This window comes from Meleagris gallopavo, chromosome Z (genome assembly GCF_000146605.3).
Source record: "Meleagris gallopavo isolate NT-WF06-2002-E0010 breed Aviagen turkey brand Nicholas breeding stock chromosome Z, Turkey_5.1, whole genome shotgun sequence".
NCBI classification, from domain to species: domain Eukaryota; kingdom Metazoa; phylum Chordata; class Aves; order Galliformes; family Phasianidae; genus Meleagris; species Meleagris gallopavo.
Genome location: NC_015041.2, coordinates 42,655,604 through 42,681,775, shown reverse-complemented (window position 1 = coordinate 42,681,775; position 26,172 = coordinate 42,655,604). Strand labels below are relative to the sequence as shown.

Below are 26,172 nucleotides of genomic sequence, written 5' to 3'. Positions count from 1 at the left end.
AGATATGTTATGAGATTGTGTGCAAATGCTGAGGATGAGTCAAAATAGAACAGCTTGCACTTGAAAGCTACATGCAAACCATCTTTCTTATTACTTTTATTTTATATACTTGTTTAATATAAAGCCTCAAAGATTCAGCCTTGTGTTTCTGTTTGCTTCACCCAGATTGCAGTTCAGAGTTGCAGCTTTAAATTTGAGTGCTATAATCCTTTTAACTGTTTGTCTTTTTGCTATTCTGGATATTGCAGTAGGTAGGACCATAGAAGAAATGTCTGTGTTTGTTTGATCCCTTTCTCATGTTGCTGTTTGTTTTATTACAATCTAGTAAAAATGTTTCTATTAAGTTTTTCTTGCAAATTTTATCAGAGAAGAATGGCATTGAGTGTTAGTTTCCTTTGCTTTTGTTCTTCTTATTGATGGCTTTTTCCCCCTACTCTTATCAAGAGTAGAGTGCAGCAATAAATTAATTTGTCTAATTTTCGAGCCTTATTACACTGTTTCAATAGAAAAGAGTTTTTCCAAAAAGAAAAGTAAACAATTAAATATGCTTTAGTTACTTGTGTGTAGAAAAAATACTTCATCTCTCAAAATTGGCATAAAGTGATAGCACATGACTACTTACAGTCATTTGAGAAGTCTTCTGAAATTTTTGTTTTCTTCTACTATGTATTTTTTGTTTTTTAAATATTTTCTGTGATTAGAAACTGAAAATGGAAAGCAGTGTATCTAGTTCTAATTTTGCAATGTATTTTAAAAATGCTGAAATAAAACCCAAACTATATGATCTCTTTTTATTTCAGAGAGCTCCTCAAGATTGAAAGTATATTTCTGAAAGTGAAAATCAGAGGAAGTAGCAGCTGATGTAAAGAGAAGTATACTAAGGATCATTACTTGGGGATATTTTTTAAGGTACGTACTCTGTATTTTGCAGAAAAGTAATCCTAAACATAAGCTGCTTGTTTTGCCATGGGTAGAGTAGTATTTCATACTTATTTTGGAATGATTAGGCTGCGTTTAGGTTGCTCCTTTGGATGTTTATTGGTGGCAATAGCTCTGTGGAAGCATTAGTTCATCTCGACTGTGTTTGTACACTTAGCATCAAGTGTGTGTATGAATAATGTTCTGTGTATGTAGTTAGCATAAAGAAATGGTAGATAAAATATGTGTTTTTTGTTTCATGATGTAAATTCTGGGAGCAGTTCCTATACTGGGAGAAATTCAATAGTCTAATTTTTATTTAGTATGTGGATGGAGGGCTATGAATGATTTGTTTCCTTATTTTAATATAGAATAACTAGAATAAGCCTCACAGGTGGACTGTGTAACAAATTGAGCATTTTTTATAAAGTTGTTTTAAAATTTTTTGTGGAATCTGTGAATTTAAGTATTTATTTCTCCTGAATTCAAGTCCTTCTCCTTTTTCTGTTTTTTTGCAATACTGATAACGTTTCTAGAAGGGGACTTCAAAACACATGCCAGCCACAGTTATTTGGAACCTATGTTTGTTTAGGAGTACAGGAGTTCATAGCAGATCAAGAGTGAGAGATGCTCTAAGCATACTGTTTCCATGCCATCTGCTGGGGGTACAGGTGTGTGATGTGCTTCTTTCTTCTGAATATAACCAGGGGCATGGCATGCTTCTGTTTTGTGGTTTATCAATTGCTTGCCTTGGCCTGGACAGTTCATCACTCACATTACAGAACCACAGGTTCCAACTGATGGAGATGGATCCATCGTTATTTTTAAGATTAGCAGTCACATTTTTAGATATACTTCATAGCAGCGTGTTAGAGAAGACACAAGCTGTTAAGGGTAGGAGAGCATCCTGGGGAAGTACTGCTATGTATGTGCTGTTCTTCTCTGCTTGTTTGCTTTTGATCATTGGTAGGCAGCCAGTACCTTTGATCTGACACTCTACAGTCACTCTCATGTGTCAGGGGATAGATTGCAATCTTTAAGTGCAGATTGGCTGTGAAAACTACTTTCTTCGTAGTTGAAATCCAGAAAGACTAATAGTGCTAGAATATTGGCTTTATTTGTTGAAAGGAGTGTTACAGGATAGAAGAATTAAGTGACTGTCTTTTAAGTTTTTCTCTTAATACTGAGAAATTTTAACATTATTTCTTTAGAATCATAGAATGATTTGGGTTGGAAGAGACCTTAATGCCTTCCAGTTCCAACCACCTTGTTGTGGGCCACCAGATCAGACTACCCATTCCACCTAGCCTTGAGCACCTCAGGGGATGGGGCATCTATAACTTCTCCAGGCAAACAGTTCCAGTGCTTCACCACCCTCTGAGTGAAAAATTTCCTCCTAATATCTAACCTAAATTGCCAGTCTTTTAGTATAAAACCATTCTCCCTGTTCTATGACCACCATACCCTGGAGCCCTTCTCTTCTCCAGGCTGAACAAGCCCAGCTCCTTCCACCTTTCTTCATAGGAGATTTGTTCCAGCCCTCTAGTCATTCTCATGGCTCTCCTCTGAACACTCGTCAGCAGATCTGTATCTTTCTTGTGCTGTGGGCCTCAAGCCTGAGGCCTCCGCCCTCATGAGGGTAGAGTAGATGGGGAAAATCCCTCACTATTTTGGCCACCCCTCTTTTGATGCAGCTCAGGATACTACTGGCCTTCCAGGCTGCAAGGGCACACTGCTGGCTTGTGTCCAGCTTTTCATCTATGAGAACTTGCAAGTCCTTTTTGGCAGGGCTGCTCTCAGTGACTGCTTCTCCCATTCTGTACACATCTGGAACTGTCCCATCCTAAGTGTAGCGTCCTGCACTTAGCATTGTTGAACCTCATTAGGTTCACATGGGTCCTCTTCCCAAACTTGTCCAGGTCTGTCTGGATGGCATCTCTTCTTTCTGTTATATAAACTGCACTGCTGGGCCTGGTGTACTGTCTGTATCAAAAGACACTGAAGAGCACATGTAATTGATAAAGATACTGAAGAGCACGTTGCTGTGGTAGTGGCTGAGCTGAACCACACGCTATCTTCAGTAACTATCTAAATATAGAACTCTTTGAGAATGGTTGCTCATTTGCAGTGCATTGTTGAATGTGCATGGAGAGCTTACTACCTTTCAATGATCAACTTGTTATTTTGTGAGTGATTGTAAAAAAGCAAATGACTTATTTTTTGTATTGGCTCTGCAATTTATTTTAACTGTTGAAACTTAGCAAATATTGATTGATCAATTTGTATATCCACTAGTTTTAAAGTAATGTGTATATCTCAAATAAAAACTGAATTAATTGAGGCTCAATTGTCCTTTTTGATACCACATTTATGAAACATGCTAAAATTCACTGTAAGACATCTTTGGCATGTGAAATGCGGGATAAATCGTATGGGTATCTACCAGAAGTATGAAGGATATCTTCTCAGTGAGAGCAGACAGCTCTTGAAGGTATTTTTTGTTTGTTTTCTATTTTTTTTTTGTATGAATTTGTCATACTGTGTTTCCATCTAGCTACTTCAAAGCATGATGCCATCTTAATTTCCTTTCCCTTTAAGAGTAACTATTCTTCAGTGTCTTTTTGAGGGATTTTTTTCATAATATCCTTAATGTTACCTCCCATTGATTCCACAGTAAATTGTTCCTTTATTTACATGTTGCGTTGCACAGCTCAACTTTGCCACTAGTAATAGTGATCATGGGGAAGTACGATGAGAAGCCGACCAGAGACAGCAGTCAGGCTTGTCCTCAAACTGCATCTCCTACTGATGTAGTTGGAGCAAAGCATCAGTTTGATGTGTCATTGGTCTGACCCTGAAAGGCAGGGTACCAATTTATCTGTCCATCCTAAACAGGGAAATATCATACGTGAAAAAATACCTGTCTGCATTAGTGCCAGCTGAAGTCTCTGTTAACACAGGACCTTTGAAATAGCTTTGCACTTTTAAAAGGTATTTTAAGTGCAGATTACATAGAAAATGTTCACTAAATCCTACAATTTTGACTTCAAATAGACAACTATATAATTTATTGGTTTCATGTGTTTCCCATGAAAAGTGTTGGGTTTAGTTTCCAGACCATTAAGTAGCTTGGATCTTGGAGATGTGTTATGTTAACTGTTTTTTTGCATCCATAATCCATAATCAGACACATAAAATGCATCTGATATTAGTTGAATTTTTTTATTCAACATTTTCAAATTTTATGAGGGCGCACTGTGCTGAGAATCATCAGCAACAAAATTCTTCATAGTCATACCAAATCAGAGTTTTATCACTTTTGTAAAACAAATTTTTCCTTTGCTACATCTGTCATAGTGTGTGGAATAGTTGAAAACAAAGGTTGCTGTCTAGTATGCATACATTTCTTGTCTGTGTACTCAGGCATCTACTGCTGTAACCAAAAGTTTCTATTAGTTACTAAAGAGAGACTTAGCAAGTTGCAGTGAGTTGTTATTGCATTTCTGTCCTATTGATTTTTGTGATCTTCTTGCTCCATAGTAAGTCAGTAGAAGAAGAGTGAAATATCACATGCTGAAAATGTTTCCTGCCTCTTTTGCCCTTCTACATCTTACAGTGCAAGGCCAGACTACTTATGGAGATTCAGTTCTTATCTTTCCTGAATCTGAGTTGTAAGAGAACAGGCTTACAGCTTCTCTTGTTGCTGATGTTCTTGGTGATTTAGTGAATGTACTAAAATGTGCTAGGAAAAAAATGTGATTGGACACAGAAGTAGATGTAGATCTAGATAGTGTTGAAAAATTGTGCAAGTCATGCTAGGAAGTACATGCTGTAAGACTGTTTCTTTTATATGCCACACTAAAATATTATCTTTTGTAAGATGCTTCTTTAACTCTGGAAATGATTTAATTACTGCAACCAGTAAAACATAGTTCATCCTTTTTAAATACAGCAAGTATGAGTTATTCATAGTTGCTGCTTGTGACTGGGCTTTTACCATTCAGGAAGAATTTTGAATATGATGTGTGGCTGCAAAGTTAAGAACATGAGGAAGCTTGTGGTAGCTTTAGGGTTACTCATATAACCCTGATGTCCTTCTATTGTGTACATGCATAATAATCCAGTGTTGCTTGTATTTTCTTCATGTGAGCTTTTGTTTCTTTCATCAAATAGCATGGCTTCTGAATAGGTACGTAGTGGATGAGGCTTATTTCTGTAGTTGATTGCAGAGCAAGGAACGCCAGGAGAACACTTTCTGGAGTCAGGCTACTGTGAAGACTGTTGTAGGTTCTGATGAAAAATTCTGAAACTTTCAACAACAACATTGTTACTCTGTATGTTTAGTGTGGTATAAAGGACAGGCACTTTCAGAGGAAGTTCTTTCTTCAAGCTCTGGGAGTGCCAGTATTGGTTAGTACAACACTGACATTGATTTCTGTGTCTCAGTTTGCTGTGCATTAGTTCTCTTTCACCTCATGGGCTGCTAAGAAAATGAATGTATTAATGTTTGTAAAACACTGCTAATTTGGTCAACAATTTAAAGCCTATCAAGGAATACATACTTATGCATTCATGAGTGCTAAGGTTAGGCTAGGGATTAGTAAAGAAGCAATACACAGGCAGTGTCTATGCTGCAGTCTAGAGCTGTAATTGCAGTTTATGAAGTTCATCTTAAGAAGTTCAAGGCTGATCACTATGTGAATGGGTTTTTGCTGTTTACACAGAAAACAGAAGGCAGCCCGTATTTAAAAAAAAAATGCAAGACTGTGGAAAATACATGTGGGCTCAAGTCTTCAATGATGTGACCATGTGATTTATCAGAAGAGGATGGTGATGTTTAAAAACTACCACAAATGTGTATTTTTGACCTGCAGCACTTCATATGAGATTATCAAATGATGTCTGTGTTGTGGAACGAGACTGGACTGCTTTGGGAGAAAACTGCGAAATTAAGGACACTGCCCTAGTGCGTTTATCATGAGAACAGAGGAGGGTGGCATAGGGACCTGTTCAGGGGTATCTTTTTTACTTTTGGCAGGTTGACTCTCATTGTTAACCCAGTGTTTAGGAACAAACTATATAGTGATTTTCAGGTTACCCATTTACTGTAGATGCTACGCCTGAGAACTGATGGTTTATTTGAAATTTTCTGTGTTCTTTGGATAGTATCCATAAAAGCCAAATATTTCTGGTTGCTAGTAGTGAAACAGTATATGGCAGTTCTTATCATGTGCACAAGTGTGTATTTCTTTGCTTAAATAAATCGGTATGGTCTTCAGTATCTCATAGGTACTTTTATGTGTTTCCTCATAACTCCACCTTCAGTTAGGGAAGCACTGTTATAAAACTGTGTTTTACAGAAGGGAAACTGGAGGACATACACTGATATTAATTAATCTGGCAATTGAAAATAACAGGGCATGAGATCTCTTTCAGTCATAGCTTGGTGTTTGGTTCTCTGACATTTCTCTTTGTTTGCTTCAAGGCGACTTAATGTTGTGGCTAAGTCATTTCAGTGTTAAATGTTAATAGGTGCTCTTTGTAACTGTAAAGCTTTTTTTAGTTTGTTTCTAATGATTTTTGTTTTGCTTTCAGATGTGGTGAAGAGCCTCTGTTTTCACCTGTACAGTTTACAGTGCCTTAAAAATGGGGTTTGGAAGTGACTTGAAATATTCTCATGATGCTTTATTAAAACTGCAAGACTGGGAACTACGACTGCTCGAAACGGTCAAAAAATTTATGGTCATGCGTGTAAAAAGTGATAAAGAGTATGCTTCCACTTTACAGAATCTTTGTAATCAGGTAGATAAAGAAAGCACTTGTCAGTTGGATTATATCAGCAATGTATCCAAGGTAAGACTGAGGAATTATGAATTTGGAATATCCTTAGAATTAAATATTTGATTTTTATGTTTGTTTTGTTTGAGTTTGATTGATTCATCTTCTCGAGAGTTAATGTTTCTGAAGTGTTTAACTCCTTTTAGTTCTTTGCTGGATTGTGGAGCAGTTGAACTCCAGTCTTGCTTTGAATTTAGTAAGTAAACTAGAATCCTAAATTCTGAAATTTCGGTATTTTATGTCTCCATGCTTTGCCTCCTACTTTGTTTTGAAAACAGAATATGTTGCAGTGAGCTTTTCTTTTAAGACAGTTAAATAGAAACTATTGTTTATGTTGTATAGAATTTGTGACAGAAATAGAAAAATGCCAGGAAACTTAAGGCAAAGCATAGCATACCAACGGTTATTCAGACCACAGTGTGTGATGTTAAAACAAAACATTAATTCAGGATGTTCCTTGTATTTGTGAAGTTATTTTCCATCCAATTTACAATAACTTTGTTGACCTTTTTATAAAGGTAAGGCTATGCTTTCCCCAGGTTATTAATTGTCAGACTTGGAGTAAGTACAGAGAAGGTATAGATGAAGGAAACTTCCCTGTTCCACCTGCTAGTAACCTTTCCTCTTGACTTGGATTCCTTTCTGACTACAGAAAACAGTTCTGTTTTATGGCTTATTCAATTTTTGAGCCTTCTGCTGCTGCAGTGCTTGCACAGTTCCTTCAGTCTGGCATGAATCCTGATCTCTGCAGGAGAAGGCTGATTTTGGGACAAGTTAAATTTTACACAAAGCAGTTTTTATGCAGTGTGCTTATGAAATTGCTGTTTGAGATCAAGTTATGGCATTGCAGCAGGAACATTAGTGCTCTGTTTGCAGCCATCTAGATCGGTACTAGTGAAAGTAAAGTGACTATGTGGCTTGAAAGCTGCACTGAAGTAGCTAGCTTGCTTCAGCTGCCCTGAAATAACACTGGGTAGTGTTTATCTGTAATGAATTCTGTTGTTGCCTGCCCCACCCAGTATTTCTTGTCTTGTAAGCTGCTGCGCTTGTTTTTTTGTGTTTGTTTTTTTTTCATCTATGTGTTTTGGTACTGTGTTTGAAATGCTGTTCACATAGTTGTGTATCTTACCCACAGTTGTGATGATTTTGGTAAATTTACATAAAGCATTTTTGTTCACTGATGTATGGCAAAATCACGTATTTTTTTCAAGCTTTCTGATGTCAGATCCCAGAGTTTTTACAGAATTACAACAATACCATTAATAGTTCTTGCTCTTGCTGCCCCACTGGGATTGTTCTTATGTGGTGGCAAAAATGCCTTGCAGTGCTTATGGGCAACAAAACAGAGTGGATTCTGGCTAAAATGATGAAGGAGCACTGGCACCTGTACCACTGGCACATTGCAACCCTTCAGGTTCACCTTCAGGTGATTAGCTCTCTACTCAGTTGAGCCTCTATGGTGACTTGTGTTTTGTTTTGTTTTTCCTGTGAACATGTAAGCTGTAAGAAGGTGAATATGTGCCTTAAACCATTTTCTATGCAGGTTAAACAAAGCGCTTATTTCACATTTTTAAGTGCTGTTTGGATGTTGCTACTCAAGTTAATCTTTCAGGTTACTTTTGTTCCTTTTTTTTCATTTTTCCATCGAGGAAGTGCTGTTTTCCTCTTAAGCCCCTGATCTCTAAGCTTTCACATAACAAAAATATTCTCGTAATACTGATAGATCATTTGCATAGGCTTGCCTTGAAATTACACTGTCAGCTTGGATTTCATGCTAGCAGAGTGATAGATTGTCATATTGGTTTTAGTAGGTAAAATATCTAAGTTATTGTTTGATTACTTGAACTGTTTTAATATATATTGCTACTCAGTTATATTTTTTGTCTCTTTCTGACATCTTACAGAATTAAAATCTGACACAATTTTTGTGGGATGTAAATTAGTATCTTATATCTCCTCAATTAAAATACTTTGTTTGATTACTTGAACTGTTTTAATATATATTGCTACTCAATTATATTTTTTGTCTCTTTCTGACATCTTACAGAATTAAAATCTGACACAATTTTTGTGGGATGTAAATTAGTATCTTATATCTCCTCAATTAAAATACTGTCTCTTCGTATTTATGTACGTTGTTTTGTGTGCATACATGTCTAAAAATATTTTCTAATCAAACAATATTATATTTTACTGCTTTTACTGCATCGTGAGTTTTTATAGGAAAGGAAGTGCTTTGCCTTTTCTGATGACCCCACCCAGCTGCTTTTTTGTCCCATATAAATCTTAATTTTTGTAGTTTTTCTCCTATTATAACCTTTCACCTTACCTTCTACTATTTTAAGACAATAAAATTTTACGAACACAGAAATCTTGTTCAACCAGTGCTTTCTCATGTAAAAAGAGGAATATGAGGAAAGGGAAAATGTGCAAATTGTTTTATTTGTTTTTTAAATAGACCAATTTTTTCCTGGTGTCAGTCTAATTTTTAAATGGAAGAGCAGGTTTATGCTAGGTTTCAGACTTACTTGGGCTTGTTTGGTAAACTGTAGGCTAAGTATTTCTTTAGAATTGATTGAAGCTGTGCTTGTCTGTCTGGCAATAAATCACCCTAAGAAACACCTTACTTTTTCTCCTCTGAGAGTGCTGTGATGAGCTTTTCCATAACCGCTCTTCTCATATGTATTTATGATGTTTTTTTTATTGTACCAGCTTTGTGACATGGCTTCTGAAATCATTTGGAAAGTTCTCTGTAAATGGAGAGATAAACACTTTTCAGATGTAACCAGTAATCTTCAGACTCTGAGCTTATTGTATAATACCACGCTTAAAGCAGTTATGCCAGCAGTTGCTAGAATACTTATCAGCTAAAGGAAATATTAAAGATGTTTTAGTGCATACAGGAATTAACTGTCTTTCATTTTGTTCTCTAAATTACAGTCTGGCTAGCAGCATTGTCGTGTATATGTAGGTATGCACGTGTATATATGTACATGCTCATATAAACATACATATGTATGTTTATATATGATAAAAAGAAAGACTAGATCTGCCAAACAAATGAATTTTCTAAGTTTTCATGATTTAAGGTGGATTTGTACCTTTAAAAATATTAAGACAGGTGCCATTAAAGCTAGTGTATTAGCTGCATTCAGTAACTGGTAATTGTATTGGAAATAGCCGTGCTGAAATGTTAACTGCAGTGCAGCAGTCTGTCTTACTGAATTATATCTAATGAATCCAATGCTGTTCCTATCAACAAAGTGTAATGGGCAAGGGTTTTAAAGGGTAACAAACACTTCCATCTGAACTGAACTCTAATTCTTGACTTTATGTCTGTAGTGCATCAAAAGTCTCTCTGTTCAGCACTCAGTTCTTATCAGAAGCCATGATATATTAAGCAGTCCTGAAAACAGACTAATGGGATGGCTAAGGAAGTTATTAAAGTAAGGTTGCAAAAAGCCGCTTGGTTACCGTGACAGGAAACTTCTAAGCTGTTAGCAGCATTACATTGTGCTGCTGCTGGTGGCTCTGGTGCTGTCAGTTATGTGAAGCAGCTGGCAAATGGTGTCCTCGTGAACAGTAATAATTCAAATACATATCACTGTGAGATACTTAGACCAGGACAAGTCATTTATCGATCAGAGTAAATGATCAGGTGGTGGGAAAGCAAAGAGCACAGGAATGTGCTTGTCAGATGTGTTGAAGATGTGATCTGAAAAAAGCTGTAGAGCTTTCATGAGTGTTCAGAACTGCAAAGAGTACTCTGCGGAGTGACTGTGTGATGCTGCATTTTTATCCCTGATGCTTTTTTATGAGTTTACGACTAATTTCACTGCATGATTTTGTTACAGGAGAAGGAATTTTTGTGGAAGATCTCAAGTGAATTTGGGAAGTTCAGTTTTTATTTTTATTTTTTATTTTTTTACCACAGTCCATTTTCATTGTTTCGATGTTTGTAAGCCTGAATAAGTGACTCTTCTCACCTGATTTTATTTTATTTTATTTTTTACAGTCTTGGTTGCTTGTAGTACAACAAACAGAACAGCTGAGCAAAATAATGAAGACACATGCAGAAGATCTTAATTCTGGGCCTTTACATAGACTTACAATGATGATCAAGGATAAGCAGCAAGTGAAGAAGAGTTATATAGGGGTTCATCAACAAATTGAAGCAGAGATGTACAAGGTATTTTATTCAAATGCTCTTCATAGATTTACTGAAATTTTGTGTACTTAAAAAATAACATTGAGAATTTTTTTTAGATTTTCTGTTTTTGTTTTGCTATTGTAGAAGTGGTATCTAGAATGTCTAGTTCAAATGTTAAGTTGCTTCCTGTATGTTTTCTCACTGCTGCTACCTGAGAAGGCAGAGGAGGAAGTTTTTCTTCTGCATGAATTGATTTGGTCAGATAGTGTAGGAAATGCTCCTAGAGGATGATTTTCTGTTCCATCTCTTTTATTTTTCTCATTTTGCTGTAGACATCCACTGAAAGCTTTTATGATGGAGTGATTTGGGCAGCCTGGACAGTTTTGGGTGGGGATGGGATTCTAATCCTTATTCTAAAATATAAGTCAATTGTAAACCAAATATTAAGGCTGTAGGTGGAGCTCTTCAGTACCCTTTCTCTTGTCAGTTGTGTCTGTGGTATCGACAGCACGGTGTCTAGTCAGTAAAACTGACAGAAATCTCAGTTTAATTCAGATGCTCTGGGGGAAGATTAACTGCAAATGTGAAGAAACAGATTGGTAGTCTAAAAGGTCTTATGAGAAAGGCACTGTTTCTTTCTTTTAGCAGAGATTTAGAGATTAGAGTAGCATAAAATATAACATACGAGTAATATAGTACAAATATCGCAGACTAGTGAGAAAAACATTCTTGGGCAGATAATAACTTTACTCTAGTACTAAACATGTATCATGTTAAATCTTTTGGCTTTAATAATCTCTTGGGAGTTTGGCATCAACCCTGGGTGTTAACTGTGGGAAGTACGTCTTTTTTAATGTGTATCTGGTAGGGACTGTCTTATCTGATAGAATTTCCAAGCCAAGTAATCACTCACAGGCACTTATGGATTAGTGCATCTGGAAATGCTCAGGATCAAAGGTGGAGAAAAAGTGATGCGATATACTTAAAAAGAATTTGAGAAATGGAAAAACAAAGAAAATACAATAAAGAAATGAGAGATAGCAGAAACAAGATTGCTAGGTATTCATATATGCTTTTAAAAGAGCCTGTATTAAACATGCTTTTTTTCTTTATAAGTTCACTCAGATAAAATGATCTTTTTAAAAAAAAGATGGTAAGACTTCTTCAGCAAAATATAAAGTAGACTAAGCACTCCCCAAGTATTTTATTACAGGATTTATTGATTTCAATCATAGGGTGCACAAAACGCATGATCGTGCGAGTTTTTTTCCATCCTACTAAATAAATTTGCACTGATTTTTGTACCCCTCTCTCCCCACCGCGTCCTTCTGCCTTCCTGGCTTTCCTAAAGAGCACTTGGATGACATTTTGGTTAGATGTGGTATGTTCTCTCTTTGTTAGCTGACATTATTTATTCAAAGGTTCTATGTTAATGGAACACTTCCAGAATGGTTCCCAGAAATCCCAAATGCTTTCTGTGTTCTGTGGTATTAGATCTGTTTCCATTATATGTGGTAAGAAAGTACTTACAATTTCACAGAGCATTATCCAAACTTGTAGAGAACAGTGTCTTTACATTTCATAATCTTTAGAGTATCTGGTAAAGAACTGTTTGCCCTCTCATGAGGGCCCTTCTTTCTTATTCTAGAGACCTGTACAATAAGGAATCATTTTTGATGAAATTATTGAAGGTAATGAAAGGCATGTTTTTTAGTAAATCTTGAAATTTATTTCAGTTCCCATTGAGATCCTTCATATTTTTTTTCTATGTGAATTTTAAGGGAAGAAGTAGATACTAGCTAAGTGGGAAATATTGTGTAAATATAAATTGGGATTAGGATAATCCTTAACCACTTCAGCTGCTTAAGAATAAATAGAGGATGGAGGTGCTTTGTTTTTCTCTGTTGGTGGAAAAATACATTCTGAAATTAATTTTCCTGGTCCTTCAAGTTATTACAAAGGCTTTGTAGTATTGTTGGCCTAATTTAATTTCCAGCTTTCTGTTAGAAAAGAACATCATTATTATGTATCATTATTATATATGTTAATACATATTATGTATGTATTAATTGTGTTCATTGCTTGCTAATCATGTTCTTCTGTCCATCGCTTAGGGTAACTTTGTAATACAAGTGTGCCTTAAATTTTATTTCTCCTATGCTGTCTCTTTTAGTCAATAATAACAGTAGTTGTGAATGATTTTACAGTACAAATAAATGTGAAAATGTGGGATGAATAGTTCACAAAAGGTCTTATGTTCTTATTTTTAAATTGAGCCTTTGCACAGATGGCCCAGAAGTCGGAATTATATGTAGTGTCTTGTTTGCTCTTGAGGGAGTTTCCCTGAGTCTTCAAATGTTGAGAGTGAGAATAATGGTACCTGGGCCTTACCTCACAAAGAAAGGAGGGATTGTGAATGCCAGTTTTCTTCATGCCATTTGCACAAGGCCAGTTTTTCTGTAGAATAGACTTCCTTTTCTGTGCAGTGCAACATGTGCTTTCATTAGATTAAGTTCCTCTTCCATGGTAGCCCATTGTGAGAGTATATTGCTTTGTCAATGTTTTTACATTTCTTTAATATTTACGTCAATTTTGTGGTATTGTAGTGACTGGTTTGTAATGAATTTGTGTTACAAGTGCATGAATTATGAATATTTTTGAGCAGCGAACTAATTTTCATGCTGTAAATGAAAATAGGAGTTGAAGAGTCAGCTTAGCATTTTGTGATGCAAAACGGTATAAGTGTAACTGTGTCTGTTGAAAGAAACTCTGTCAGTACTTCATTTCACAGTACTTTTTGAAATTTTTTGTGAATTTAAGTTTCATGGCAGATAGATTTATTCATGCAGTTGCTATTTCTAAGCTATTTGCATAAAATTTTAGATCCAAAAGTTCTACTGTATTTGTATTTCAGACATTAAAAGAATTCCTTCTTGTCTGAATATTTTCATCTTGTATGGTTTAATGATCATCCTTTTTGGTGCTTTTTTCATTTTGACTGAAGTGGAATAGTGTTTATATTAAGTTAGATTTCCTAACCTGAAGGTTTCTCCTTACGCTGTACTGCAGAGATGCAAATGGAGAAATCACTTTCGGACCTTTTATTGTATTCTGAACAGTCATTGATTTTTGATTTTGTTACACTGCGTAATAGTCTGATAGGATTATTGCAAGCTGATGAAAAGTGGCAACATTCTCATTTTTGGAGTAAATCTTACATGACATCTTTAATGTTGAGAGTAAGAATTTTTTATGCTCTTTTTGTTTCTGCTTTCTTAAAGGTCACAAAGACAGAACTTGAGAAACTAAAATCTAGCTATAGACAACTAATAAAGAAGTAAATTCTGCCAAAGAAAAGTATAAAGAAGCCGTGGCTAAAGGTATGACTGACTTTAGTTTATGTGTTTACTACTGTCCTTTTCAAACGTACTGTAACGTTAGAGTGAAATTAGGTAATACTTTTATTGTGAACAACTTAATGAAAATGTGAAAATTCATTCAGAATCTTAAGTAAGAAAAGCTAGTTGTCATCAAGATAGCTCATTGCTATGCTGAAAATGATAAAAATGAAAAAGAAGAAAAGTGGTAGTCCTTCATGAAAAAAGAAAGATAACTTCTTTAAGCTCTTCAGTTATTCCTTTAGTGGATGCATTACAATGTAAAATTGCTCTTATGAACAGTGTTAGTAGTGAAAAACAGTTTGCAGCTTCTCATGTACATAATAGCTGCAGCCTCTTGTGTCTTGTGACCTATTATGGTTTGCTGAATAGCATCATCAATGCTATTGATGATAGCATCATCAATTCTGATGACAGTAGAATAGATCTAAAAGTTTTCAACATTAAGGAGCAGGAGAAAAAAAATTTAAAAAGTGATGTGTCCAAACTTCATGAATTTTGACTTCCAGTGAGTCGTGTTAATGATTAGAATGATGAAAGACTTTGCTATAAGATATTTTGAAATACTTTGTTAATTAATTGGTCTCACTTGCCTAAGATTCTTTTTCTTTAAATAAAATTATTGCATGATGGCGCATAAATATAATTTTCAACTGCAATGTTTTTAAGTCATTCTGATTAACTGAACTAATACTTGTTTAGATATATAACAACCAAAAGCTGTTTTTGAGACACTTACATCTCGCTGTGTATTTTCCTGCTTCCATTTAGTATTTGTTTTCCATTAATACAAGTTCATGGTTGATTTAATTTTCCCTACTGTTTTACTGTCTTAACAGCCTCTGACCATCAGGAAAACTTTTTCCCCCTAAAAATTTCAGTATTATTTTGCTACTATTGCACCTCAGACCATGGTATTGCTTCTGTATTACCTGTATGCAGCTAGTATGGTTGTGTATTTGCTGGTCAGCTGAGCTGTTTGAGTATTGTTAAGCCATGGTATTTTCAGAATGTTTCTGAGCCCTCAAGTTGTCACAGATGTTTGCAAGGTGAACTAGTTAGGGAAGTCTTAAAATTATAGTACTTCATTGTTCCAGGCATTAGCTGAGTAGCAGCTACTTGCTCAAGTGATGTGCTATTAGGAGACAGTCTTTTTGTTAACATGAAAACTGGTTTGGTTTTTGAGTCTCTCAAGAATGATTGAAAGCAAGGGAAGGAGCACTGCATACCATAACAGTGGGAGGGCATAGCTGAATATTGGAAATAAGTGAAGAGTATTTAGTTAGACAGAAAAATGAAAATTGTTGTCACTAACTCTCAGAAGAAACATGAGCCAGTTCATTTTTGCTTTTGTAAAATATGGTTCTTGACAGACTCTGTTCATCTGGCAAACCAAATCTTCATTACAGTGTCTGAACCCTCCTGTCAAGAGCAGAAGAAAACAGCTACTCTGCAGGAAATATGACTTAGTCCTTGCTCCTGGGCTGGAGCTGGATTACTTCGAAGTCTGCACAGTACACGTACAAGTTAGTCAACATAAAAACAAGTCATAACAAAGGAATAACTTAGAAATTTCTGTTTTGCAATTGTAATCATTTTGCAATTCGGTGACTGTACTGTTTATAACAGTACCTACAGTATTTCTACTAAGAAAATAACTTGACTGAAAAAACTACTGGAAGAGGAACATGTGTTTCTCTACCTTGGGAAGACAGTTCATTTCGTATTTTCTGTTTGTTAAAAGCATACTTAGATTTTAAGCTAAACACTTAGAGTATTTAAGTGGGAAAGCAAAAGTCTGCCAAAATTAGGGATTATTGATAGTGATCTTCTTTAGAAGAAGTTGATTTTGTAATTTTTTTAGGTCAAGTAAACCTTGGCTAACCCATGTCATACTTTACACCAGCTAACAGAACAGTCACTTAGAATCAGCATGTTGATGCTTTAGAGAGTTACAGCTGCGTTCTTTTCTAACTGAAAATACAAAGAGAATGTGTGGAATGAGAATAAAAGTTAAGCATTGAATAATGACACCAAGTAATTGCCAGCTGTGTTTCTAGTGGGGAATGGGAAGGCAACTGGTGGAGATTTTGCATGGAGAAGCCATTTCATAGAGAGGAAAATGGAACTGCTTTCTGAAGGTTGCAGGAACTTCATTATGCAAGGATTTGTGCTCTCCAGAGTGGGGAGAGGTGAAAGTGACAGAGATGGTGTGTCAGGAGTTCTGGGAAGCCCCCCTGTAGCATATCTTTTCCTCTTCCTTCTGGGGAAACAGTGGCACAGTAAAGTTATAGAGGATGCGCTGCTAAGTCCCAATTGCTGTTTGGTGCTTAGACTACATTTTACTGCCCTATTGTGGCTGCCACTATCTGCTGCTGTGTCAGTCAGGAATCATTGAATCACAGGATCATTTGGTGTGAATGGGATCTTAAAGATTCCCTGCCATGGGCAGGGTTGCCAGCTCCTAGATTATGCTCCCCAGGGTCCCGTCCAGCCTGGCTGTGAAAATCTCTGGGGGTGACTTGTTCACAACTTCACTGGGCAACCCCCGAGTAAAGCGTGTCCACCTAACATCTAACATAAATCTCCCCCCCTTTTAGTTTAAAACAATTCCCCCTTGTCTTATCACTATTCAGACTGTAAAAAGTTGGTCTCTTGTATATAAGCTCCCCTCAAGTGTTGAAAGGCCACAATGAAGTCTTCCTAGAGATTTCTCTCACGTGAAGAAACCTGGCAGCCTGAGCTGTTCTTTGTAGAAGAGGTGCTCCTGCCCATGGATCATCCTTGTGGCCCTCTTCTGGACCTGCTCCAATAGCTCCGTGTCTTTCTTTGCTGAGCTCTCCAGACCTAGGGCCTCATGAAGACAGAGCAGAGGGGGGCAATCACCTCCCTCACCTTCCTGGTCAACCTCTTTTAATGCAGACCAAGATACTGTTGACTTTCCAGGCTGCATGTATACACAGCTGGCTCATGTGAAGCTTTTCATCTACCAGAACTCCCCAAATCCTTGTCCACAGGGCTACCCTCAAAGAGTTTTTCTGCACACGTGTATATTGCCCTAACCCAGGTGCAGTGCCTTGCACTTGACCTCATTGAACCTGTTCTGTGCCTGCTTCTTAAGCTTATGCAGGTCATTTTGCATGGCATTCTTTTCTTTCGTAATATTAGCTGAACCACTCAGTTTAGTGCTGTCTGCAGACCTGCAGAGGTCCCACTGTATGTGTTGGTGATAAGGATGCTGAAGAACACTTGTCCCAGGACAGACATCTTGGAGACACCATTTATGACCAGTTTCCACCTGGTCATAGATCTGTTGACAACAGCTCTCTGGCTGTGACCATCCAACCAGTTTTTTTTCCACTGACTAGTCCAGGCTTCAAATCCATATCTTTCCAATTTAGAGATAGGATGTGGTATGGGACCATGTTAAAATTAGATGACACTGGTCATTCTTCCATTTCCAATTGATGCTATCATTCAATCTTAGAAGGCCACCAGATTGCTTAGGCACAACTTGCTGTCGGTGAAGCTGTGCTGTCCTGAATTACCTCCTTGCCTTGTATGTGCCTTAACAGAGCTTCCAGGAGGATCTGTTCCATAATCTTCCCAGGCACAGAGATGAGGCTCAACGGCCTGTAGTTTTCTGAGTCTTCCTTTCTACCATTCTTAAAAATGGGAGTGATGTTTTCATTAGCAACGTAATTTGCTGTTCTTTTGTGGACCAGTGATTACTGTGGGAGTCACAAATGTAGCTTGGCTGGTTATGCTTGGGTGTGGAGATCTCTGTGTCAGGCAGTCTGGTTGGTGCTAATCATTTGATTGACGAGCAGTTTTTGTCTTTTACAGTCCTTACTTCTGTCTATGATTTTATGGTCATGAGAGAAAAGCAAGTTGGGAAGAGTAAAGTCACAAACTGAACTGGTCCAGTGCTTCTCTGATGATATATGCTTACCAGCTGAGAATCTGCACAGATTCTTTCTAATAATTTCTTCTGGTTTTAAAACATTTGAGTTGGAACATTTTGTAATAATGTGCTCGGAATGCACAGTGTGTTCATCTGGAGAATTGAGCCAGTAGGGCATGTTGGGATCATTTGGAGAAAAGCTTGAGAACTACTGGGTTATCTTTATATATTGAAATAGGTGGCCCTTTGTAATCTTTCGTATATGTACTATACAGAAAAAAAATGTGTCACCTTCTTACAGCTGTGGCCCATAGTGACAGTCACATATTGTACGTACAAGTCTAAACCTACAGTGATACTCTAACTCCAGTACTGCTGAGTAACAAAGTAAATAAATAGAATGCAGCATGTTGACTTAGCTGCTGCAGGAAAATACATCAAAACAAAATTTATGCCAGATGTCAAGACATTGTTTTTCCCAACAAGAGATCGCAAAGTTCTAAAAAGTTTCATAAATAATGAGTAAAGAACACAAACTGGAAATTGTAGAACAGTTGTTGACATTTCTCACTATAATTTGAATCTGTTTTCCTACGCTTTAAATAAATAAAGAAACCATCAATTCTTAGACTAGCATTTATTTTTATAGCTGATTTTGCTATTTGATGTTAAAATGTGAAATGATTTTGTATCAGGTAATCTTTACAAGCTGAAATATTGCCAATATTGCTGTGGTAGGTTCATGTTGGATTTTAGTACAATATCATCTTTACACAGAAACATTTATAGTTTTGCTGGAAATGCATCTTGTACAGATGTTTACTACATTCTTGTTGCTAGTTAATTACTGACTGTGGAAACTATTGTAACATTTTTAAGTAACAGAATGGATCTGAAACAAACAGTAAAAGAAAAATATATTAATTCAGTATATTATTTCATTTTGTGCTGCTCCAGTATTATGGAATAACACATATGAGATTTCCCTAGGCTGTCTTATGTTCCCTGATGATGTTGTGATTTAGGGGAGACTGGAAACATAGCACATTACGGAGCATTGCATCTGTTGAAGGAATTCTTTTTGAAAGCTACAACTCTTGTGGTACGGTTCTTCAGATTTCATTTGTCTTTTGTGTTACATACTGAATGTTCACAAATAAGACAGCTGTTGAAAAAACTTTCATTCAAATTGTTGTCGTGCTACTCTTTGTGCTGAGTGGCCAGGAAATACTTTTATTAGGTGGCTGGTGCATTAATTCTGTCTGTAAAATAGTGATTATACTACTACATTTCCTGGTGGCATATGTTGCCTTTAGGGTTTGCTGAGATGAGAAAAACTCTTGAGTTTATTTTTGACTGAATCTAACATTGTAAGATGAAACAAATCTTGTTTGTTGAACCAGTCTATCTTATTCACAGATGTCAGTAGGCTGGGATGGATTTCAAATCAATCATAAAATTGTTTGAGTTGAAAGGAATGCCCAGTGGCCATCTAGTCCAACTCACCTGCAATGAACAGGACATCTAGAGCCAAATCAGTTTACTCAGAGCCCCATCCAGCCTGACTTTGGATATCTCCAAGGACGGGGTATCCACTGATTCTCTGCACAGCCTGTTCCGGTGCCTTACCACCTTTGTTGTAAAATCATCTTCCTTATATCCAGTATAAATCTCTCTTCCTTTAGTTTGAAACTATTTCCCCTTGTCCTATCTCAGCAGATCCTGGTAAAGAGTTGGTCCCCTTCTTTCTTACAGTCTCCCCTCTTAAGATACTGAAATACAGTTCTTAAGTCTCTCTGGAACCTTTTCTCTCTCAGCATGTTCTGGCAGGGGATGTGTTCCACTGGATCATTTCCGTAGCTCTCCTCTGGACATGCTTCAACAGATCTCTCTCTCCTGTGCAGAGGACTCCACATCTGGATGCAGTTCTCCAGTTGAAGCATTACCAGCATAGAGTAGATGGGCAGCATCACCTCCCTCTCCTTGCTGTCTGCACTTCTTTTGATGCAGACCAGGATAAAGTTGGATTTCCGGGCTGCAAGGGCACATTGCTGACTTATGTCCACTTGCCATCCACCAGCCAGTATGCCCATGTCCTTTTTGGCAGGTCTGTGCTCTTTTTGGCCTACAGCTTGCATTGGTAGTGGGCGTGAGTACTCTGCTGTAGCTCGTAGGCACTACAGCAGTGCTTGCAGATGCTAGGGTTATTTCTTGTGTGTGAAATAAAGCTCATAGAGAAGGAAACTCTGTGGACTTCTGATGGAATTTGGAACCAGCTTGAACATACCGTTTCCACTCACATTGAATATGCAGCACCAGGATGTGCTCCTTAGTCCTCACAAATCAGCATTTATGGGTCAGAGAATATTTATTAATGTGCTTATTCAAACATCTTACTGCAGATTGTGTTTCAATTCTTTTTCTTTTTGTACTTTGTTTATTTAAGTGCTGATATGCATAAAGTAAATAAATTTATTGAACTAACTCTTAACTCAGAAATTTTAGGTCTTCAGTGTTCTGTAAATTTGAAATCATGAAGCATATACACATATTTTTTTTTCCCCAAAGAGAAGTATTTGTTATTTGCACTCATTAATTTGTTAGATAAGGTTTGGCAAAAACTTGTTATCCTTGTCTAAGAAATAAGTTGATTGGAGGAGGAAGTGGGTGATTTTCCTTGTTGAATTCATGTAAGCTTCCTGCAAGATGTAAAGGGAAGAAAAATACCTTAGACAAAAAGAAGATGGAAGTAGTATCTTTCTAACAGTAGTCTTTTGAAAACCATGTCAGTTAAGAGCACTATGCTTACATCTCTTTATTTGGACAGTAATGTTAAGGGTGACCAGTATCAGACTTTGATTTCTAAGATAGAACTCACAATCAAAGTGATCCTAGGAGGGCTGCTTGAATATAATGCATTATTTTATTATGTTGGCCACAGACATCAGAGGCAGATGTTGGTGGTATGACAGTAGAGGTTGAACCTTACCAGCAACATTCATTATGTTTTTTTTTGCTGTGTGACAGATAACTAAGTGACATCTGACATGGAAATGTGTATCAAGCAAAGGTGTGTCACTGAATTCTTCCATGCAGAAAAAAATGTACTCTTTGGCATTCATCAGTGCTTGCTAAACATTTATGGAGATCAAACAGTGGATGTGAGCATAGTGAGGCAGTGGATGGTGTATTTCAGCCATGGTGACAGCGGGTCTCTGCTGCACACCTCTTCTTCATTGCTGCCAAAAATGCATAACTGAAGGTGGAGACCATGTTGAAAAACAGTGTTTTGTAACTGAAAATTTGCTCTGTAGAAAAGTGTTATTGTGCTGTTTATAGCTGTTGTATTTTCCGTGGAAATACATAGGAAGCATTACTTTCAGAGCGACCTACATATATTAGTTGCAGCAGTTTGCATATAAAGGGTCTATATAGATCAGTGTAAGTTTTTAAAGTATCTTGACTTCTGGTCTTATGGAAGTGAAGCAAGGCTCAGTATGGGAAACAGTGCTTTAACACTTGCATGGCTGGGTCATGCACTAGCACTTTTCTTGGGTTTGGTAAGAACTATCATAGGACAAACTTGTTTTGATAGTTGCTATTGATACTTGGATATACCTAGCATTATTTAATTCAGGAACTTGCTAAGGTCAATCATGTAGGTAATACACAGTAAATATTCCAGGGTCTACAAGCTGTTATAACTTTGTTTCCCATTCAGTGGTGAAAGACTGAAAATATCAACCAAACCATGAGGAAATGCTGAATAGATGAAATGAAGACATTAGAGGGTTGCCTCTGAAAGCTGGAAGTAACAAATTTTTCTCAAGAATTTACTGTGAATTGTGTAACATTTTCTTTATTATTGAGATCAGATACCTTGAATAAAACTAGTTACTCTGCCTGAAAATATCACTATAGTCTTTCTTTTTTCTGTCCGATGGTAGAATCATAGGATGGCTTGTGTTGAAAGGCACTTCAGGTGGAGTTGCCAGCTACTAGATCAACTCCTAGGTCAGAATGCCCTTCCAGCCTGGCCAGGAATCTGGGCATGTTTTCAAAATTGCTTGCTTTAATTTAAAAAGTGTGTACAAAATTCACTTGAGAGAAGAAGAATGCAGAGATCCCACTAGTATCTTCATGAATCTGTGGAAGCAGTTATGAGGACTAGTTTAGGATTCTTTAATATTAAGGTATCATATTGCTTTAAAAGAATGTTGCTAGAAGATGACCTATGTGAAAATGTTAGTCATCTCACTGATGAGTATAAAAAACATTTTATAGAAATAATACAAAGAAATAATAAAAAGGTGCATTCTTTCCTAGGCAGAATGACATAATGCCCTTTGATAATGTTTCTCTCCAGAGCTAATAAGAAAAATTTTCTTGTTTAAAGAGGTTTGTTGTTCTGAAAAACAAATTGAGAAGCAGCAAAATGTTCAGGAGTTACCTCTGTTACTGGAATCATTGGAAAATACGTATATGAAAAGATAGACACAGTACTAGGGCATTATGTGAAAAACTGGTATTATAAACACAATTCACTATCTAATAGATGGACTTTTATATGTTATTGCTGAAACTTAGTTTCTAAAGTGAATCAAGAAGAAACATTTTTCTGACTGAAAAATAAGTTTTATTCTGAAGATTTGCCTTGTGTACCAAAGGATGATTGATGCTTTATTCTACAATAGTAATAAATTTTAAAAAGCCCTAATACTCTCTCTTTTCTCCCCTTAAAACTTGTCTGAAATCAAATGCTGTGATAACCCAGTGAAATTTTAAGTGACAAGCTTCTTGGCTTTTCATGGGAAGCAAATCTAGACTGCCTAATAAAGGCAGATGCTAATTTAAACTAAAACCATTCATTGCATCTGAGCCACAGAATAAGCACAGATGAGATATCCAAAGGAAACTTCTATGGTGACAAAGAAGTATAGCTTGTTTCGTTATCTTACTATGTTCTAAGCATTATCCAGGCCATTTGTGTATTTCCTTTTGATATTGTGTGGTTCCTTGCTGAAAGTTTGCTATTTGAAAAATGAGCTGTCAAACACATGCTGTCTGTTTAGTAAGGGATCCTCTATCTCTGAATTAGCTGTTTTTATCTTATCCTGTCATCTCTTCTTTCTCCAATAACAAAGTACTGTCTCATCACATTATACTACTCTTAAACACTGTCTGTGTTGTTTTTCCTGTTTTCACCCATAACCAGAAATTTGATCAGATTTGCTTTTGCACTTCCTGAACTGAAAGAGGCAGTGACTTGAATTCTTGATGTCATGTTTCGTCCTACAAGTTTCTCTGAGATTCTTGGCTGTAATTTTTTTTGTCTAATTATTTTCTTCCCCACTGTTGTTCACGTATGGTCCGTCAAGATTTTCAGACTGAACTTCAATTTTTATTTGATCTGTCTAAGGATTCTGCCGCTTTTCACTCATAGCTCAAAAAGTGATACTTTGATTTAGTCTTCTAGACAATTTTTCTTAACATTGTTGCAAAGCAGTGCAAGTTAATCTTTATTTAGAGTTCTCTGGTAGAGATGCTTGTGTGAGCTGTAGGATTTATTCATTAATTTTGAAATGAAAAAAAGCTCTTGGCTTATAATAGCTGATGTTCTATGTAGATATCAAGCAATTACTTCGTAGAACATTCAGTTTCAGAATTCTTTGTTACCACTTTTTGTGTTTAAGCTATCCAGAATGTTTCTATTTGAACTTTTGACTTCAAGAGGAATGCTTTGAATTCCATGTTGGTCAAACCTTTGATTTTCACTGCATGCATTTTCTCTTTCAAAAGGATAAATTTGTAATAAAATGATTTTATCTCTCGGATCTTCACTTGTGTTGTTGGCTATTACTTGATATTTAGCTGATACTGTTAAACTGAAAAGCTTAACTGGAATCTGCTGGTGCAGAAACAATAGAGTATTGGTTATTTCTTAACCCACACTATCATGAAGCTGAATTTGAAATCTGAACAGCTAAACTTCTACTAGTTCCTAAGTACTGTACTACAGATACCACCCCTCAGTAGATGAATCCTTGTGTGCAAATGAGTGAATATGTTGCACGTACTGCAAAGTACTACGGTTTAACAATTTCAATAGAACAGTATTAACTGTAATGTAAATTTACAAATGTTATATTTTATTGAAGTTGGTGATAGCTAAAAATAATGAATATATAAAAGATTTTAAGCCTTTATTTAACACTTTTGACCAAGCATTAAACGTTGAGGATAAAAATTATAAGGAGAAAAAATTGAGGTCCTCAGTATAAGTATGTCTTTTTAATCCAAAATATATACGAAATTTTTCTGCTTGTGCAGTATTTGTTTTCTGAAGGTCAGTTTCTTTGAGATGTTTTCACTGTGGATTAATAGTTATTTAAAATATGATAAAATAAACTTTATAAGCTGATTTTTTTCTTAGTTCTAAAGAGTTGTCCAGTTTTGCCATTGTAAGTGAATCTATGCTTTTAGTATAAAACACCCCACGACAGTTATTCTGGATGGCTCCTGTACTATATGTAACAGTTTTTAACAGAAATTGAAATACTTGATTCTCTGGAATAGTTTAACAAGAATGCCAACCTTTTCTTTGCAAATGTCAAACTTTCATAATTGAATTTTTCAAGCTTCACAGTACTGTTTATGACTTGACATATTGTACATTCAGTTTGTTTCTATAAACATTGAACAGATTTGACAACTGATGGTATTATATCTATTCATAAAATTCTATGTACAGATAAAGAAAATTTGATGTTTTCCTCACTGTTAATTGACACACAGAGCAACTGTGTACTCTGCCTCACTGCATTTTTCTGCTTTAAAGAATAAAGTATGGGAATAGTACTGTTTATACTGAAATAGCTACCTTTCTTTTATTAATTACATGTTCAGAGACTGCATTTGAAAGTAGAATGTGTATGGTAGAATGTGTATAGTTTAGAATTCTTGGAGGTATTTTCCCAATGAGTAATGAATAGCAAAGGCATTTAGTTCTTACAGCATAAAAAGGAGTAGTTTAGCCATTAACAAGTGTCATGAGAGTGATACAATGCTGATAGTCTCTAGTTAATGTAGTTGTGATTATTAGTGGTGTGATTAGCTTAGCTGTTGAAGGCTCTCTGTTGCGATGTTTACTGAAGGAGCTCTGTATGGTTTTACATATGTTGATTTTTGTTTAACTGATAGAGTGTGCAGCTTAAAGACGTGTGGACAAGCTGCACGATTTAAGCTCTTAATTCTACTGTAATATTTGGAGATACTTTTGGTTTATGTAATCTAAACAGTCCAACATTTCTTTCTCTGCTGCCATCTTGACATCCTTTGCCGGTTTCCCATGTTTAAGCAAAACTGAGTTGTTCCAGTTCGGAGTTCCAGCTTCCTTGTCCTGTCATCCAGTCCTCTGCCTTGTCCTCTTTCATCCAGTTCCGGAACTCTAACTACTACTTGATGGGTTCCCCTCCAAACTCTCTTCAGTCATTTTCCATTATCTTTACATGTTCACATGCCTCTTATTCTCCACAAACACCATCTAGTATGTCTTTTGTCTGTCAGCAGCCAAGATGATGCCATAGCCTACTGTACTTGAAAGGTGAGTGTTTATTACACTTCGATTCATTCTCGGATTTGCTGAAGTCTTTTGTTAGGAGGTAATATAGTCAACCAAGTACTCAAAGAATGGGAAAGTGGGATACTATGCTATCCCACTGTCCTGTGGTCTTGGTACACTGGTGTCAGATGCGTTCAGCAGTTTCTAAGTTCTGGAATGCTATTCTGGCCATGCTGTCTGTTTTCTGCCCTGCAAATGATACAGGTTTGATTTAGAAAAAATAGCTCAGTGTTCTTACGTTTTGGCAAAACAAAAAAAGTCTTCCAGTGAAGCATGATTTTTTTTTTATTTAGCTTGAGTCAACATCTTCAACCATCTTCATCACCTCATATATTAAGCCCCA

At 36.4% G+C, this 26,172-nt stretch overlaps 1 protein-coding gene across 1 annotated transcript in view; it reads left to right on the top strand.

The window, feature by feature from the left end:
* FER (FER tyrosine kinase) overlaps positions 1-26,172 on the top strand; it is a 162,025-nt gene that overhangs the window by 7,371 nt on the left and 128,482 nt on the right. Inside the window, 5 exon segments of the mRNA XM_010725904.3 lie at positions 801-909; positions 6,514-6,771; positions 10,772-10,945; positions 14,188-14,233; positions 14,236-14,286. Coding sequence (XP_010724206.1) covers positions 6,565-6,771; positions 10,772-10,945; positions 14,188-14,233; positions 14,236-14,286 — 478 coding nt within the window. The 5' untranslated portion in view covers positions 801-909; positions 6,514-6,564.